General features: G+C 39.2%; 2 protein-coding genes across 2 annotated transcripts in view; one reads left to right on the forward strand and one right to left on the reverse strand.

Moving 5' to 3' along the window:
• On the forward strand, positions 1–7,124 carry LOC107594838 (fibronectin type 3 and ankyrin repeat domains protein 1-like). The gene is made up of 9 exons (XM_016285045.1): positions 1–10; positions 1,843–1,924; positions 2,205–2,279; positions 2,471–2,538; positions 4,199–4,341; positions 4,429–4,506; positions 4,624–4,668; positions 4,744–4,803; positions 7,047–7,124. The coding sequence occupies exons 1-9, from the start codon at positions 1–3 to the stop codon at positions 7,122–7,124; spliced, it is 639 nt and encodes a 212-aa protein (XP_016140531.1).
• A 2,687-nt stretch (positions 7,125–9,811) lies between these two features.
• Positions 9,812–17,171, reverse strand: part of LOC107594792 (disintegrin and metalloproteinase domain-containing protein 12-like) — a 144,420-nt gene continuing 137,060 nt past the window's right edge. The window contains exons 16-18 of the mRNA XM_016284968.1: positions 14,810–15,008; positions 11,793–11,870; positions 9,812–9,916 (exon numbers count right to left, since the gene is read on the reverse strand). Coding sequence (XP_016140454.1) covers positions 9,812–9,916; positions 11,793–11,870; positions 14,810–15,008 — 382 coding nt within the window. The remainder of the gene's footprint in view (positions 9,917–11,792; positions 11,871–14,809; positions 15,009–17,171) is intronic.

Raw genomic sequence — 17,171 nt, forward strand, 5'->3', positions numbered from 1 at the left:
ATGAACCCAGGTAGACTTTTGATTTGTTTGTTTTTTTGTGGCTAGTAGTTTATACAATAGTCAATAGTCAGGACATTTTGTTACCATAAAAAAAAACTAAACTAGATTTCCAAAAACTTGTTTACGTTTGCAAAATATAATAGATGGCAACAGAAAGATCAAGCAAGAGCTGAAAACTACAAGCTGTCTGTTTAATGTTTGATAGAAAAGTTACCACAGAGTTGCTTTATTCCTCTCTTGATTAACATATAGTAATAAGCAAAAACCTTATGTAATTTCGGTCACATTTTAGTTTGGGAACCAGTTCTCACTATTAACTAATAACTACAACTTTTGCCTCAATAAACTCCTAATTTGCTGCATATTAATAGTTAGTAAGGTAGTTGTTAAGTTTAGGTATGGGGTAGAATTATGGCATCAAAAACATGGTCATGCAAAATAAGGCATTAATATGTGCTTAATATGCTAATAACCAACTAGTTAATAGTGAGAATTGGTCCCTAAACTAAAATGTTGCCTATATTTTTTTATATGTATGTATGTATGTATGTATGTAGGTGTGTGTGTGTGTGTGTGTGTGTGTGTGTGTGTGTGTGTGTAAAATAAAATAAAAAGTTTTCTCCAGCAACAGTGATTAAAAAGCAATGGATAAACTTTTAACTTAATCACTAATCCAGGAACAATCTGTTGTGGTTAGTTATTCTTGGTGCACAGGTATGGTAAACAAAGTAATATGACTGTGTTGGATATTACTGCAAAGCTAAATATGTCTAAAATTCACATTACAACTTTAATATAAACAATCTACATGATATTAAGAATCTGCCATTTATTTTCTCAATTTCGCCAGAAAAATATCCAGAGCTTCCTCTTGTGATTGGGAAGGTCAGTCACCACAGTATCGAGCTGAGCTGGATGAATGCAGAGAATAAACCTCGAAATGGCCCCCCTGAACGCTGGACACGCTTCTCTGTGGAGCAGATGGACCCCAAAACACATACATACAGCACCGTATACATGTCAGTTTTCTCTGTTTGACACTGAAGATTTTTTTTTAAATATGAAAGTTATTGCAACATATTCAAAACCTGCAGTTTAGCAAGACACCTTGTAATAACAACATTTTGGTGTTTTATCACAAAGGGTACAGCACCCATCATGTTGTAAGGGCTTGGAGCCCAGGACCTCCTATGGTTTTAGACTGAGAGTCACCAGAGCCTCAGGGGAGTGCAGCCTCAGCCCTGTGCCCTCTGTCTTCACCACCCGTGAGATATTTGATCTCCAGTCAACTTGGTCTATTATTTTCTTACTTTAAACCTAGTAATCCCATGCTCCTCTCAGCTGTTATTGGTAGAAACAGACTCTTTTAGGAGTTCACTACACTACAGTTCAAAATTCTAGGATCAGTATTTTTTTATTTTTTTTTATTAATAGTGTTATTCAGCAGACACACAGTAAATTGATCAAAATTGACTAAAGACATTTATAATGTTACATAAGATTTATATTTCATATATATCTTGTTCTTTTGAACTTGATTTATCACAAGCAGCAAATCAGCATATTACATTTTTGAAGGGTAATGTGACACTGAAGACTGGAGTAATGATACTGAAAATTCAGCTTTACCATCACAGGAATAAATTACATTTGAAAATATATTAAAATAGAAAACACTTATTTTAAATTCTAATAATATTTTACAATTTTACTGTAGTTTTTATCAAATAAATACAGCCTCGCAAAGACTTCTTTTAAAAATATATATTAAAAAAAATCTTACTGACCCCTAACTTTTGAATGGTAGTTTATTTGGTTAATGTTTTGATGGTTTGGCCACAGGAGAGCCTTTCAGTGGGAAGAACCTCCACCAGGCTGTGCACAGGGCGGATGATGAGGAGCTGACCACAGTTCTACAGTCAGGGTGAGACTTACTGACCATCTGTAAGACCACACTCACACTTCAAGAGTCTTCATATTCTATATTAGTGCTAACATTGTACTAATTCAAGGAATATTTCACCCAAAAATTACAAACTTGTCATCTTTAATCACTCTTATGCCATTCTAAATCTGTATGACTATCTTTCTTCTGTGGAATAGAGTTATTAATGATGACTAAATGTTCATCTTTAGGTGAAATATCCCCTTAAATGCCAGTTCACACATCATTCAAAACCCCTTTCATGTAATTTCTTTCCTAGAACAGATGACGTGGATGTTTATGACAAAATGGGTTTCAGTCCTCTCATGGTGGCAGCACAGAAAGGTTTCACCAGGTAAACGTGCTTCTGATGTTACTCGTTTAAACACAAAGCTGGATGCAAACAGAGAGATGAATTCACAGCAAGACTCAGCAAGAATCTCCCATTAGTCTGTTTGTAGTTATTGCTGTGCGGTTTAATGAAAGAAAAGTGTCGTTTGTTGAAATATAGTCATATATTTCTAATAATGATTGTTTGGTTTGTAGCTTAGTGGACATTTTGGTGAAGCATGGAGCTGATATTAACAAGAAAGACAGCACTGGAAAAGACAGTTGTGCCTGCATATGCTTTTTCAATGCAGTTGAATTGTATAATTCATGTCTTCTAACATGTATATTTTTATGTATGCATGTTTTTTTTTTTTTGTATAATGTAGGCCTGTTTTGCCGGCCACCTTGACACAGTGAAGTATTTACATAACTGCGGCTCCACTTGGCAATCTCAAGATACAGACAGCTGCACACCGCTCCACTGGGCCGTGGATGGAGGACACCTGCCTGTCATTACAACAGTAACGCGTTACTAGTAACGCGTTACTGCCCAACACTGGTCATTACATATATGATCTAGGATGGTTGTGAGGTGAGAGGACAATAAAGGAATAGTTCACCCAAAAATGAAAAATTGCTGAAAATGTACTCATCCAAAGGCCATCCAAGATGTAAGAGAGTTTTTTTCCTTCATTGGAACAGATTTTGACAAATTTAGCATTACATCACTTGTTCACCAATGGATCCTCTGCAGTGAATGGGTGCCGTCAGAATGAGAGTCCAAACATATATCAGTCTGATAAAAGCATCACAATAATCCACAAGTAATCAGCATGACTACAGTCCATCAATTAATGTATTGTGAAGTGAAAAGCTGTGTGTTTATTAAAAACAAATCTATCATTAATGCGTTTTAACTTTAAACTGTCGCTTCTGGTCAAAATACAAATCCATAATCCATAACGCTTCCTCCAGTGAAAAAGTCCATCCCCTCTCACATCAAAATTCACATATTTGTTTAGAACTGTTCTCGCTTGCAAACGGTGCTTGATCGGTGCATATTTCTCTCCTGATTCTGATGAGATGACTTTCTCCTTGAAAAAAGGTGGAAGCAATTTGAAGTTAAAAATGTCTTGATGGATTTATTTCACAAGTTCACATACAATCAGTTATAATAAAGTATGATTATTTGTCGTGCTGTCCGGGGGAGGACTCAGAGCTTGATATTTTGGCCCGAACCCAGAGTACTCCCCCCTTTATTACTGGGATGGGAAACAGACAAGAGTGAGGCGATGGGATGGTGGAGGGATGCTGTGAAGCTGTCACGGGATAGAGGTGAGGGACGGCTGTATATTCCAGCCTCCTCTTGCACTGATTGGTTAGATTACCAGAACATGCTCCTCCCAAACTTTGTTAAATAAATTTGGATGGATTTTCCAAACAATTATTGTGATGTTTTTATCAGCTCATTCTGACAGCATTCATTCACTACAGAGGATCAGATGAACAAGTGATATAATGCAAAATCTATCCGATGAAGAAACTTCTTAAATGGCCTGTGGGTGAGTACATTTTAAGCAAATTTTTGAGTGACTATTCCAGGGGTGGCGAACGTCGGTCCTGGAGAGCCGCAGCCCTGCAGAGTTTTGCTTCAACCCTAATCAAACACACCTGAACAAGCTAATCAAGGTCTGAAGGGTTACTAGAAAGCTACAGGCAGGTGAGTTTTAATTAGGGTTGGAGCTGAACTCTGCAGGGCTGCGGCTCTCCAGGACCGGAGTTCGCCACCCCTGGACTATTCCTTTAAAGATATGTCATATGATCTGAAGTTTCAGAAAATTCAGTTTACCTCTATAGCAATGATGTTTCACAAAATTCTCTTTTTTTAGATGCACCGTCTAGGGTGGCCTAATACTAATGTTGAGATGGACCCTGTATTGTAAGTTGAAAACGTGTTTTTTTTGTCTCTCTGGACTCCTCTCATGCGTGTGTCAACCATCAGTGGAAACGCTGCGGTCGCCTCCATCCTCCTCCAGGCTGGAGCTGATGTAAACGTCCGTGACAAAGCTGGCAAGACACCACTAATGGTATTTATCATCAAAACAGCCACTAGAAGTTCTGAGGACAAGATGGATGACATCATTAAGATTTTTTTTTTGGTAATAATTTTTCAGGTCGCTGTGCTGAATAATCATGTGGAACTGGTGAAACTTCTGCTTTATGGTGGAGCAGATCATCACATGAAGAACGAGGTAACAGATTATGATCATTATTATATTCATAATACATAAATAATTAAACAATAAGAGTAGTGCAATTTGCCACAGGAAAACTGATAACACTAAAATTATATTTACACCCTAATGTAGTATGGAGCTGGTGCAGCGGATATGGCAAAAGCATTTGGGAGACAGGTAACCTGACAAACTATACATGAACGAATTAATATTATTTTGTAGCTTGGAACAAAAAGACAATTTCTGTTTCAGAACATCATAAACTTGCTGGATAATATTAGCTTGGAAGATTCAAATCGACTGACATCAACGGTACAATTCTCTTATAATACCTTAATGTCATTTTACACATTACATTAAAGCTTTGAGTTATTAAAAAACAACTTTTATGCTACTGTAGTGGACCCTGTAAAATAAAATGAAATTGAATTCATGATAGTAATATCCTCATTTATTATTCTCGTTCAAGTCATTTAACGAGAATTGCATTACCAGTATCTAGTTTCATTTTTTTGAAGGCATTCACATTTCCCTTTTAATATCCTACCTACGGTAATTCATAGAAATAAAAATGGATTTTGTTGTATATAAAACTGTTACACAATGAATTCAACACCCAGGGCAAAAACTGAGCAGTCATCTTTGATGACAGATTGACAGATTATCTGTCCAAAAAAAAAGAGCATTTATTACATCCACGTGAGTGCATATAAAAAGGTGAAATGTACATACATTGCTGTGAATAGGTAAACAAGAACATAAAGAAACACACACAAGCTTGGCTTGAATTAAATAATGTGACAGCTGGGTTTAATATACTCCCAAAGCAACAATGTTGGAATATTATGTGGGAAAATTTCCCCCTCAGGGTGAAGTACCAAGCAGAACAACAATCCCATAAGCTTTTGAAAAACTTCCAGCTGTGCATATAGAGTGCTGTGTTATGGGCAAGAGAGAGAACCACTTGCGTAAAAATGCCATAGTTGTGATAACACACACCAGCAGTGATATTTACTACATCCTGTGTACTTCACATTATTTTGATGTCAAACACTTTTTTTTTTTAGAAGGTAATGATTTTAATTGGCTAAAAAGACTCCTTTAATCAATCAAAAGTTTGGGGTCAGTAAGATTGAAAACTTTTTTTTTCTGCAATTCTTTTGCAAAGCTGCATTTAATTGATAAAAAAAGTGATATTGTGGAATATTATCACAATTTAAAATAACTGTTTTCTATTTTAATATATTTTAAAATGTACTTTATTCCTGTGACGCAAAGCTGACTTTTAGCAACCATTACTCCAGTCTTCAGTGTCACACGATCCTTCAGAAATCATTCTAATATGCTGATTTGAAGCCTAAGAAGCATTTCCTTATGTTTATATTATAAATGTTGATGAAGAACAGCATTTATTTGAAATAGAAATATTTTGTAACATTGTGAATATATTTACTGTCACTTTTGATTAATTTCTTTGAAAGAAAGTTTCACTGACCCTAAACTTTTGATTGGTAGTGTATACCATCAAAAATAATACAAGAAAAACAGTACAGAAAATTCAACATCTATAACCTCAAGTATTGGAAGATATTTCACAGAATGTGTGTATACAGCACAACAAGGCCATAATGACACAGACATGACAGCTGCTGGATCCTGCTGGCTCAGTGGGAATGCTGAGCTGCGATTCTGTGATATTTTAAGGTCTGTGGTGTCACTACATATTCTGTGTTGCCACTGGTATTTCTCTGAATGTTTCAAAACATGTTGGAAAAAGGAGTGTTTGGACTATAAATACTGATGGGATTTTTCATTTTCTGAAGATATGCCATTGCCATGTAGTTGCTATGCATATTCTGCTGTCTAGATATGTCTCTGCCCCTAGAGTCAATATAACTAATATAATTATATCAATCAATATAATAAGGTATATTTTGCCTGTTTAATTGTTCAGCACATCTCTCCTCAGGAAGCCACATAATTTGAGGTATCGTTCTTGTCCGTAAGTTGAATGCTTAGGGCTAACGTTGTAGCAATGATTCTTGCTTTGGCAGATACTGCAGCACTGCTAAGCACATATACTTTTAAGGTACTGCAGTTCACGAAAAGTTGGTTTGTCAAAGCCCATAAGCATGACTGCCACTGGTGATTGAACTATGACTGAATAATGGCTCATATCTTTTTCTCCTTCCTGACATGCCTCATTCAAGTAATTGTGAAGGGTTTTTTTTGCACTTAGTGGCTCATTCCATTCCAGCGCTGTGTTTAGTCATTCAGATTTCAGGTTGCTTATACTCCAGTATCCGAGACATGCTGCTTCATTTTAAAGCAGGTCTGTTTTGATCTTCACAACACCAAAGTAAGTTTTACCATAAGATAAATTGAGGGGGGAAAAACACTTAAAAAGAATGAAAAACATGATTTGCCACCTAATTTTCAATCAGCATTATTTTCAACATGTAAAAACAAACAAAAATTGTCATACAGTAAAAAGAGTGTCAAGCACAGCACAGTTTCCTCCTCACAATAAATATACATCTTAAATACTTCTGCAGTACCTGAGCGAGGACAAACAAACACCTTTTCTGAGGAGGCGCAGCACCAAGGTGTCCGGTCAGCCCTCTTCTCTGTGAGACCCTCCGTGGAGTTTCTGCAGGGGTCGTCACTTGGTCCAACACAGTTTTCATAGTGCAAACAAGTGTGTTCAGATGCTGGTGAAATTCACCCAGTGCTGTGGTGTCCATGTGTCAGTGATTACAAAAGGGCCGTGGTAATCTGGGAAGAGGTCTAGAATGTATCCAAAAAAATGCAGTTAGTTGTCATCCATAAATATGTGATTTTGCCAGCAGTATCACAATGGGACTGACCTGTTTGGCAGTGGTATGGCAGGGGGTGGTCGGGGTACTGTTGGAATCGGGATGGCTAGAGGTCGATGTATCCGCTCTCCCACCATGGACATGCTTCGATCCACCCTGTGGCCTCTGATTAAGGGGTCTGCAGGAAGTGGTTTTTGTGGGGGACTGGGCTTGTCCTGGTCCTACATGTGGGAACACATAAGATTTCCTGGTTTGTCACACATATGTAAACTATCAGCTAAATAATTAAGTACTTAAATTATTAATTATATATTTAAGAAAAACAACTGTAATTAAATAAATTAAATATGCTAAAATGCTAAAAAAATATATGTAAAACTTCCCCCCTCAAAAACTATAGTTTTTATTGCAGAAAATACATTCAAACATATTTAGGTTTACATCTATTTGGATAACACAAACATAAACAACTAATAAACATAATGTGATGCATATTTGTTTCTGTAATTGTACTAATAAACTGAATAATGTTTTAAATACACAATATAATTTTAAACACACACACGTTTATATTATATATTTATAAACATATATATACACAGAGAGAGAGAGAGAGAGAGAGAGAGAGAGAGAGAGAGAGAGAGAGAAAAAACAGATACTTGAAACCTCTAAACCTCTAACCATCTTTCTCCCGACTGAAAAAAAAAAAAATACAGACAAAGAGAGAGAGAGAGAGAGAGAGAGAGAGAGAGAGAGAGAGAGAGAGAGAGAGAGAACAGATACTTGAAACCTCTAGAATCACAAAATATGGGAAGAGGTCAAAATATTGAAAATATTAAATGAATATATTCAATAACATTACGGACAAAAGGGTTGAGGGAACAAAAAAACCCTGCTAGCATACTATTGCCACTAGATGGAGCTGCGATTACGCTACTCGTCCTGAAAAACCCGGTTGGCAACAATGCAAATAACAAAAACTAAATGTGCAGCATTCCCATTGCCAACACCCAATTCACCCAATGTTAAGTCAAGAGGTCATCATATGTTACCAATTTACTCTGAGGATGAGTTCATGGCATGCAGCTGTTACCTTTTCACAGCTGTGCAGCCTTGTTTTGTTGAAAGCTATGGAGAAATTGACTAATCCAAAATGCTGAGACAACCAATTCATCCATTTTTGTGTCTTTCTGATACAACACTTTTGCCTCATTGCTGTTTCTAACTATTGTATGGAAGTCATTTGTTCCTGTGAACCATCATCCTAGAGAGAGCAATGTCATTATGGCAATACAAGACCTTTTAATCATGAGCGCACAGCGGTGTGTCGAGCCATGAGACCAATTTGTGAGAACGCCGTAAGAGTTGAAAGTGTTTCATAACTCCCTGAGTAAATGTGAACTCAGTCAAGTAGAAAAGGGCACTCAAGAGCACTAAGCAATGCACAGTGATTTTGTATGTAAAAGGGTTTAATGTGAACGCTTTCAATGAGGTCAGCATAGAAACCAAGCAAGCTTCAATGTATCAGTCATTTGTATTGTGTTGCACAGCCACAGCATGAGAGCTATGAAAGGCTTTTTGGTGAAACGCCACTGATGGAAAGCAAAATTATTTTATTTATTATATATTATATTTGTTAGAATGGGAATAAAAGGTTTATTTATATTCCTAGGTAAGCTCTATAGACATAATCTGTGGCATAATCTATATGCAGCTTCTATAGAAAAATGCAGTAATGAACTTATAATGCAAGACATTAGGAAAAGGCAAAAATCTAAATATTTTTTTTGATACAAAAATGTATAGCTGCAAAGTTTATACTGTATTTTTAAAAGTGGTATTTTATTACATGTTTCCTGATGTAAATCCTGTGTGTGGAGCTCAGTATTTTACAAGTTATGTCACGTCCCTTTCTGGTATCCTTGCACGTACCATGTGACATTTACCAGGTCTACGAGCTTTATAATATGGTCATTACAGGCCGTTATATTGGATATAACTACACAGACAAGGTTAGTACACTCTTAAAAATAAAGCTGCTTCAAAAGGTTCTTCAAGCGATGCCATAGAAGAACCATTTTTAGTTCCACAAAGAACCATTCAGTCAAAGGTTCTTTAAAGAACCATCTCTTTATTACTTTTTTATAATCTCAAGAACCTTTTTTCGCCACAAAACCCTTTTGTGAAACAGAAAGGTTCTTCAGATGTTAAAGGTTCTTTATGGAACCATTTAGAAAAAAAAGGTTCTTCTATGGCATCGTGAAGCACCTTTATTTTTAAGAGTGTAGATGATTTTATCAACACAAGCCTCATGCTAATATGTATAGTTTTGTTTATACTGTCAAAACTGAAAATATTTGACCATTTATTTGAGTAAATTAGAAAATTATTTTCAACAGCATATCACAGATGCTTGTATGCAACTTGGTAAAGTTACACTGATAAATTGCTTGAACAGGTTCTAAACGATTTTATATATATATATATGTATCACACTTACCTTGTCACAGCGGGAGTGTAAAGGTAAAGAGGCGGGCTTGTGCTGAGGTGAGACCCTGAAGACTGACTGTGTCCGTGGGGGGCTGGGTGCTCGTTTTGTTCCTACTGATCTGTAAAATTAAGAAGTTTTCAAAATGTTTTATGTTTTAGGTATAAATATGCTGAATATGATTACTACAGTAGGGATGTTCCCTTTTTATACACCACTTTTTTATTAAGCTCTATTGCAGCATCTGTGGCATCTGTTGGTTACCACAAACATTTTTACTTGCTCATTATTTTTAAAGAGCAAAAAATGTACATGTACAATGTAAGTAGACAAAGTCCAGGCAGTAAATATTAAAATACACACCATTTTAAAATGATAGCCATGGTCTGACAATGTTTGGGGTCAATACGTTTAAAAAAATAATGAAAAAACCCAAAAAAACTTTTATTTACCAAGGATGCAACAAATTGATCAAAAGTGAGAGTAAAGACATTTATGATGTTACAAAAGATTTCTATTTCAAATAAATGCTGTTCTTCTGAACTTTCTAGTCATTAAAGAATCCTGAGATTCTGAGCACATCTGTTTTCAACATTGATATTACGAAATGTTTCTTAAGCACCAAATCAACATGTTAGAATGATTTCTGAAGGATCATGTAACACTGATGACTGGAGTAATGGCTGCTGAAAATTCAGCTTTGCCATCACAGAAATAAATTACATTTTAAAATATATTCACAAAGACAACCGTTTAGCCTACAGACAAAAATAAGAATTCCAATTTAAGAAGCGTATAACAAGAGAAAATAAAACAAATAAAACATTATACGCTCGCCCTCCAGAGCTGACAGTGGGTGCAAATGCAAAAGACAACGTGGGGGTATTCTTGGCCACAATGTTTAGCTATTGCATTTTAGTGCTCCTCTGGCAAAAAAGCACATGTACATATGAGCCAAAAGATTATAAATGACACTTTTAATGGTACATAAATGAAATCAATATGACTCCTATAACCTTATTGGGGCAACAGAGATTGATTGTGAAGTACTTCAACAGCTGAGATAAGCTTCAAGTCACCCAGCATGCTGGGATTTACAGTGTGTGCCACTGGGGTCAACCGGGGTATGATTTAGTAAAAAAATAATTGTTAACACAAAATCTGAACTCATTCTAATGTTATTCCAAATCTTTATGACTTTCTTCCTTGAAACACAAAAGGTGAAGTTTTGAAGGATATCCGAGCTGCAGTATTCTATGCAATGGAAGTGAATGTTGTCCAAGACCTGTCATGCTCCAAAAAGGACAAAAAGCATCATAGAAACAGTCCATATTACTTGTAAGCTGTATTCCAAGACTTCTGAAGCCATAGCTTTTAGTGAGGAGCAGTAATTTACAAGAATCTTGCCCTGAAAATCTTGCTTAACAGCTGTGGTCACCATTCACTTTCAATACAAAGGAAAGAGCAGCTCAGACATTCTGCTTCATTCCTCCTTTTGTGTTCCCCAGATAAAAGAAAGTCATATGGGTCATGCCAGAAAAAAAAACAGCAGGATGAGTAAATGACAGATTTTCATTTTGGGTGAACTATACCTTCAAATGTATCAAGCTTCCATGAAAGACCATGACTGACACAAGGTTATGCTGTGATCTAATTTAGTACAGAATCCGTGTCATATCTGTGCTTTTAAATGCTATTTCATTCGTAGCAGTAATCTAGTTCAAGTGAAGTTATAGAATGTGTACCTAGCTAAGTGCTATTATGGCCACATGCTGTCCCCTTGGCAGATAGCTATAATGTAATGAAATGGACGTTTCTGTAAAAAGCGAGACTTTCAGTAGAGGGCAATAATTTGTGCTGACTATCTATTAGCATTCCCGACTCAAATCTGAGCCTAATGCCCGATAACTAATGTCAGAGAAATAAGAGATTAAAAAAAACACTTTTTCCAGCAGATTTGAGAAAATTTTGGACTGACAGAGCAGAAGCAACCTTACCCCTCTTCCATTACACTTCCCAGAGCACTTGTGCACTCCAAAGACACTGACATTCTGACACTGCCTGTTCAAACAGATCTGTTATAAAGAAAGAGAGACAACGAGAACTGTAGGTTAAGAAAAAAACAACACACTGAATAGGTATCAACTGCTAGGAAGCATTTTTGTTACTGGCCTTAACTACTGGCTGACCGAAATGTTTTTTTTTAAAGTGCCAGGGTGGCCAATATAATACCAATAGCCAGTATAATATTTTTTAACAGAAAATGAGGTACCACTTCATTTTACAGTCCAGTTCCGCATATGCATACTATGTTCTTATTATAGTAATTACATTAACTGTGTATAACTAGGTACTAACCCTGAACCTACCCCTAAACCTTTAATATAATGCAGTTACATTATATTAAATTACTTTTTTTAGGCAAGTACACTGTAAATACATGTAAATGCACATATTGTAAGAAAATTACATATTTACTCAAAACTAAAACTCAAAAACTTAAATATGCAGATATGGATTTTATATCTTACGGTTAAAAACTAGGGCTATCAAAAGTATAAAATAAATCACAATTATTACTTTACTATATCTAAACAACTGATAATTTTTTTTATAATAAAACAATTTCAAAATAATATACTAAATAATTAAATTCAATTGAATTCAATTCAAGTTTATTTGTAAAGTGCTTTTCACGATAAAAAAAGGTTGCAAAGCAGCTTTTCATAAAATTAAGTTTCTACAGTATATTTAGTAGTAGCTTGTCAGTGGTGACTGTCAAATTGATATACATATGGCAGAAATGAGCGGTATAATTCAGTTAATGACGTAATCAAACAGATGATGAACACTATTAACAGCAATGATTATATGTTGCAATCAAACTTGTAGCAAAATTTAGTAGTTTAATAAAAAATCATCATGAAAGCCTATTTAATTAAAGGAGTCTTTTTAAATGATCATACACAGTAGTAGTTTACTGAAGGGATAATCCACAAACGTAATCCAAAGGCAGGCAAAGGACATACATAGGCAATCTACAACAACGACAGAGTAAGGGACTGAGGCAAACAGAAACCAGGCAGAATAAGACCAGGAACCAAAATATGGGAGAACCAGGATACAAGGCTTATAATTGCAGTAATGACACATACAAGACTTCGCAAAGATTAACTGAAAACACCAGGCTTATATAGGCAGAGGTAATGAGCAACAGGTGAAAATCAGGCATGATGAGTCCGGGCAATGGGTTATGGGAAATGAAGTCCAAAACTGAGTGACAGAGGAATGGGTTGGATTGTCCTCTGGTGGTTATCAAAAGGCACTCCAGCTGGTGTTCATGACATAGCCCCCCACCTTCTAACGAGTGGCTTCCAGACGCTCCTTTAACAAGAAAAGACTCAAGTTCAGGAGGGAGGTGGGGCGGAGGCAAAACGGGGGAGGGATAGAGGGCCAGGCCCATGGACAGGAAAAGGAACAGGAGCCGGTGGAGCAGGAGACCAGGGTAGAGCAGGAAGCCAGGGCAGAGCAGGAAGCCAGGGCAGAGCTGGCAGAGCAGGAATCCAGGGCAGAGCCGGCAGAGCAGGAATCCAGGGCAGAGCCGGCAGAGCAGGAATCCAGGGTGGAGCAGTCGGGACCGAAGGGCCCCACGGTGGAGCAGACAACAACTAGGGTGGAGCTGAAGACCACTTCAGCTGAGCTGATGGTGCGAGTTAACACCAAGAAGGCTCAGGCTGAGCCAATGAGCACCAAATTGGAGCTGACGAGGCAGGTGACAACCAAGGCGGATCAGGCAGGTCTGGAATAGAAAGCACAGAGGTTAACAATGGCCTCTGCGGCTGTAATAGGACAGGCAAAGTGCTCAGAGACAGCCTTCTTGGCCGTGACAGGACAGGCAGGGAGCTCAAGGGTGACATGTGTTTGAGAAAGTACAGGCAGGGAACTCACAGGCTGGCGTCAACACAGGACTGAGCTCTGAGACTTGCATTGACTCACGGACTGGAGCAGGCTCTGGAGCAGACTAATGGACTGGAGCGGACTCGTGGACTGGAGAGGGCTCTGCAGCGGACTCATGGACTGGAGCAGGCTCTGGAGCAGATTCATGGACTGGAGCTGGCTCTGGAGCAGATTCATGGACTGGAGCTGGCTCTGGAGCAGATTCATGGACTGGAGCTGGGTCTGGAGCAGATTCATGGACTGGAGCTGGCTCTGGAGCAGACTCATGGACTGGAGCGAGCTCTGGAGCAGACTCATGGACTGGAATGAGCGCTGGAGCAGACTCATGGACTGGAGCAGGTTCTGGAGTGGACTTAAGAACTGGAGAGGAGTGTGCAGCACAAACACACAAAATGGCGACCGCCATTACTGGAAGGGCAGCTGAAGGTGGGAGAACCTGTGCAGAGGCCACGGAGCTTGCAAGCGCTGAGGTCACCGGGATGCCTGCCACTCACACCGACATCAGAGGGGGGTCCGCCACAGTGTACATAAGTCTCGGTTGCCTGGGCACTGCCTTACTAGCTTCAAGTGCATCGTTCGTGAAGGCCGGGAAAACTGGCATGGTGTCCATGATGGCTGAAGACACTGGCGTGGCAGCCATCTTGCGGAGAGGCTCTGGGCTGGTGGTCATGACGGGATGAGACTCTGGAATGGCAGCCATGTATATAGGCAGAGGTAATGAGCAACAGGTGAAAACAATCAGTCATGATGAGTCCGGGCAATGGGTTATGGGAAATGAAGTCCAAGACTGAGTAACAGTATGGGATGGAGTGCCCTCCAGTGATTATCAAAGGCACTCCAGCTGGTGATTATGACAAATATAATATAATATAATATATGATGTGGATATTGAAACTGATACACTGGGGAGGTTAATCAGCAAAACAAACACCAAATGGCCAATGGAATGCAATAAAAATGGCCAAATATCATCTCAGCCTGGCTGATAAACCACTAGCATAATTTCTTGATGACATAATCTCAAGCAGATACATCATGTGATGATTTATTCTCATACCATTCCCTCAGCACACTTTGTGCCTGCCAATACCAGTCCTGGATCAGGCATATCATCACCAAGGTACACATGTGTTCCGCGGCACAGAATACGCCCACCCTCCTGCAGAGGTATGTTTGTCTCTATGGACACCGCATTGGTTCCGATCACTGGCCTTTTGGCACCTCCTTGGCACTGAATTTTCCCACACCTAGCATCCCTGTTTAAATCACACAGACAAAATACAAGGAGTGAGCATGCAACAAAAGTGCTAAATGTTTTTACATTGAATAAATGGGATAAGGTGATAAAACAACTGAAAAACAGAGAGGAGATTGTGCTGTCTTGAGGCAATCTTGCCTTTCACACCCTCTCACTCATGTGAGGAGCCGAGAGTGTAATTAATAGTGACAAGAGATTACATGCAAAACCATGGGGCTGCCTCTGTCACTGAATAATAATGGCATGGCTACAAAGAAATTAATAAAATTACCTTCTTTACAACATGTCTGATGGGCCATCCCATAATAATTAGACAGCAAATGACATGAATGAATCAGGACAACCTTGACCGATATTACACTGGCTCACTTATTCTTTATTTTAATATTTTATTGTTTTGAGAATGTATGTCATGAAAATTGGTATTTCTGTGTTAGTCACTGGTTCTAAATTTTAATTAAGCATGCTGTATTGGCACTATAAAAGTTAAGAATTTGTATTGCCAAAATACCACAAAATTAAGTAGAATAAAAGTTAAAATGGGGCAAAGAAGTAGTTTAACAAACAAAACGTACTCAGTTACTATTGTAACCTCGGTTCCCTGAGATACAGGAACGAGTACTGCATCGTTAAGACGCTAATGGGGAAAACTCCTATTTTCCGATGACTGAAGCCTTTTTTAAATAATGCAGTGTAACTGCACGGCCATTGGTTGCCAGATCAACAACCAGTGATATAAAAATCGAACCAATGGCTCACAAGCCTATGGCGATGAAGCCTGCCAGAGCCCGCCAGAATGGGCGGAGCCATCTGGCTATATCTGGCCTGTTGCCATAGGATCTTCAGGTTACTTCGAATGAAGCGATGACTGAGTTGTGCAGCTGCATAGCACGGCTAGTTATGCAGTACTCATTCCCGTATCTCAGGGAACCGAGGATACATTAGTAACCGAGTGCGTTTCCTGTCGATACTTCACTCGTACTGCGTCGCTAAGATGCTATGGGGAACCAGTACAATCCCGCCGTGTTATGCTAGAGGAACGACTCATACTTGAACTTGCCTTAAGCATTACAAGGGGCCGAGAGAGACCAAGTATTTAGCAGGGAATGCCCCACAGGAAGCAATAGGGCTAAACTCGCAGAGGTCAGCTCGGCCATGAGTAATTGTTCCAAGAAGACCCTTACAGCCTCGGCACTCTGTGAGGGTCAAGAGCGTAAGAAGGGAGGCAAAGCCTAAGCACTGGTAATTGCCCTAAGGCAAGAATGCCCATTACGCAAAAAGGACCCTGGCCTGTAAGGCTGGTATGTCCAGATTATTGAACCTGTCAAATGTGGATGGCAAGGCCCAGACACACCGCTAGACCATGCCCAAGACGAGGCCATAATCTCTAGTCGAATGGGCTCTTACCACCTGGAGAGTCTCTGCTTAGTGACCGGAAGCCCTTTGGTGCTGCCACAGAAGCATATAAAGAATTGTTCCGACTGCCTGATTGGGGCGGAACGCTCGATATAAAACTGCAATGCCCTGACGGGGCAGAGTAAGTTCAACTCCTGGTCATCCTTCGAGGGAGGAAGCATCGATAGAGTTATCACCTGTGCTCTGAATGGAGTGAAGAGCACCTTAGGTATGTACCCGAGCCTTGGATTCAGGATGACCTTAGAGTCGTTGGGCCTGAATTCCAGGCAAGAGAGGCTCACAGAGAGTGCCTGTAGATCCCATCTGCTTTACGGATGCTAACGCCAGAAGCAGAACAGTTTGTAACATCAGGGGGCGAAGGTCAATGAATTGTTGTGGCTAAAAAGGGGGGCTCTTTAGGAAATGGGTAGCGTCTGGCAGAGTGGGAGCGCTGGCAAGGCTCAGGCTGCGAAGCCAACTGGGTGGCTGGAGGTGCGGCTTTGTGGGCTGCTGACTTGGCGCTGAGTAGAAGCAGCCATAGAGCTGGAGCACTTGGGAAGGAAGTGTCGCATGGCCTGGGACGACTTCTGTGCATCTGTGAAGTGCTCTGCAAATCCCTCCTGGTATCTTAGAGCGAACTGAAGAGTGTAACCTCATTTTATTATCCGCAATACCCAGTCTGACACTCCGGGCCTTGGCCCGTGTGGCAAGGGGTTGGATTAATTCGGGTGGCGGATTGCCTTGTGGGGACCCGACACTCGTGGTA

Source organism: Sinocyclocheilus grahami, unplaced genomic scaffold, assembly GCF_001515645.1.
Source record: "Sinocyclocheilus grahami isolate Dianchi unplaced genomic scaffold, SAMN03320097.WGS_v1.1 scaffold191.1, whole genome shotgun sequence".
In the NCBI taxonomy this organism is placed as follows: domain Eukaryota; kingdom Metazoa; phylum Chordata; class Actinopteri; order Cypriniformes; family Cyprinidae; genus Sinocyclocheilus; species Sinocyclocheilus grahami.

Excerpts from the sequence above, each read along its gene's own strand:
- LOC107594838 (XM_016285045.1), top strand. Across the intron at positions 1,925-2,204 it reads ACCACAGTTCTACAGTCAGG|AACAGATGACGTGGATGTTT; the intron begins GTGAGACTTACT and ends TTTCTTTCCTAG. Across the intron at positions 4,804-7,046 it reads CAAATCGACTGACATCAACG|TACCTGAGCGAGGACAAACA; the intron begins GTACAATTCTCT and ends ATACTTCTGCAG.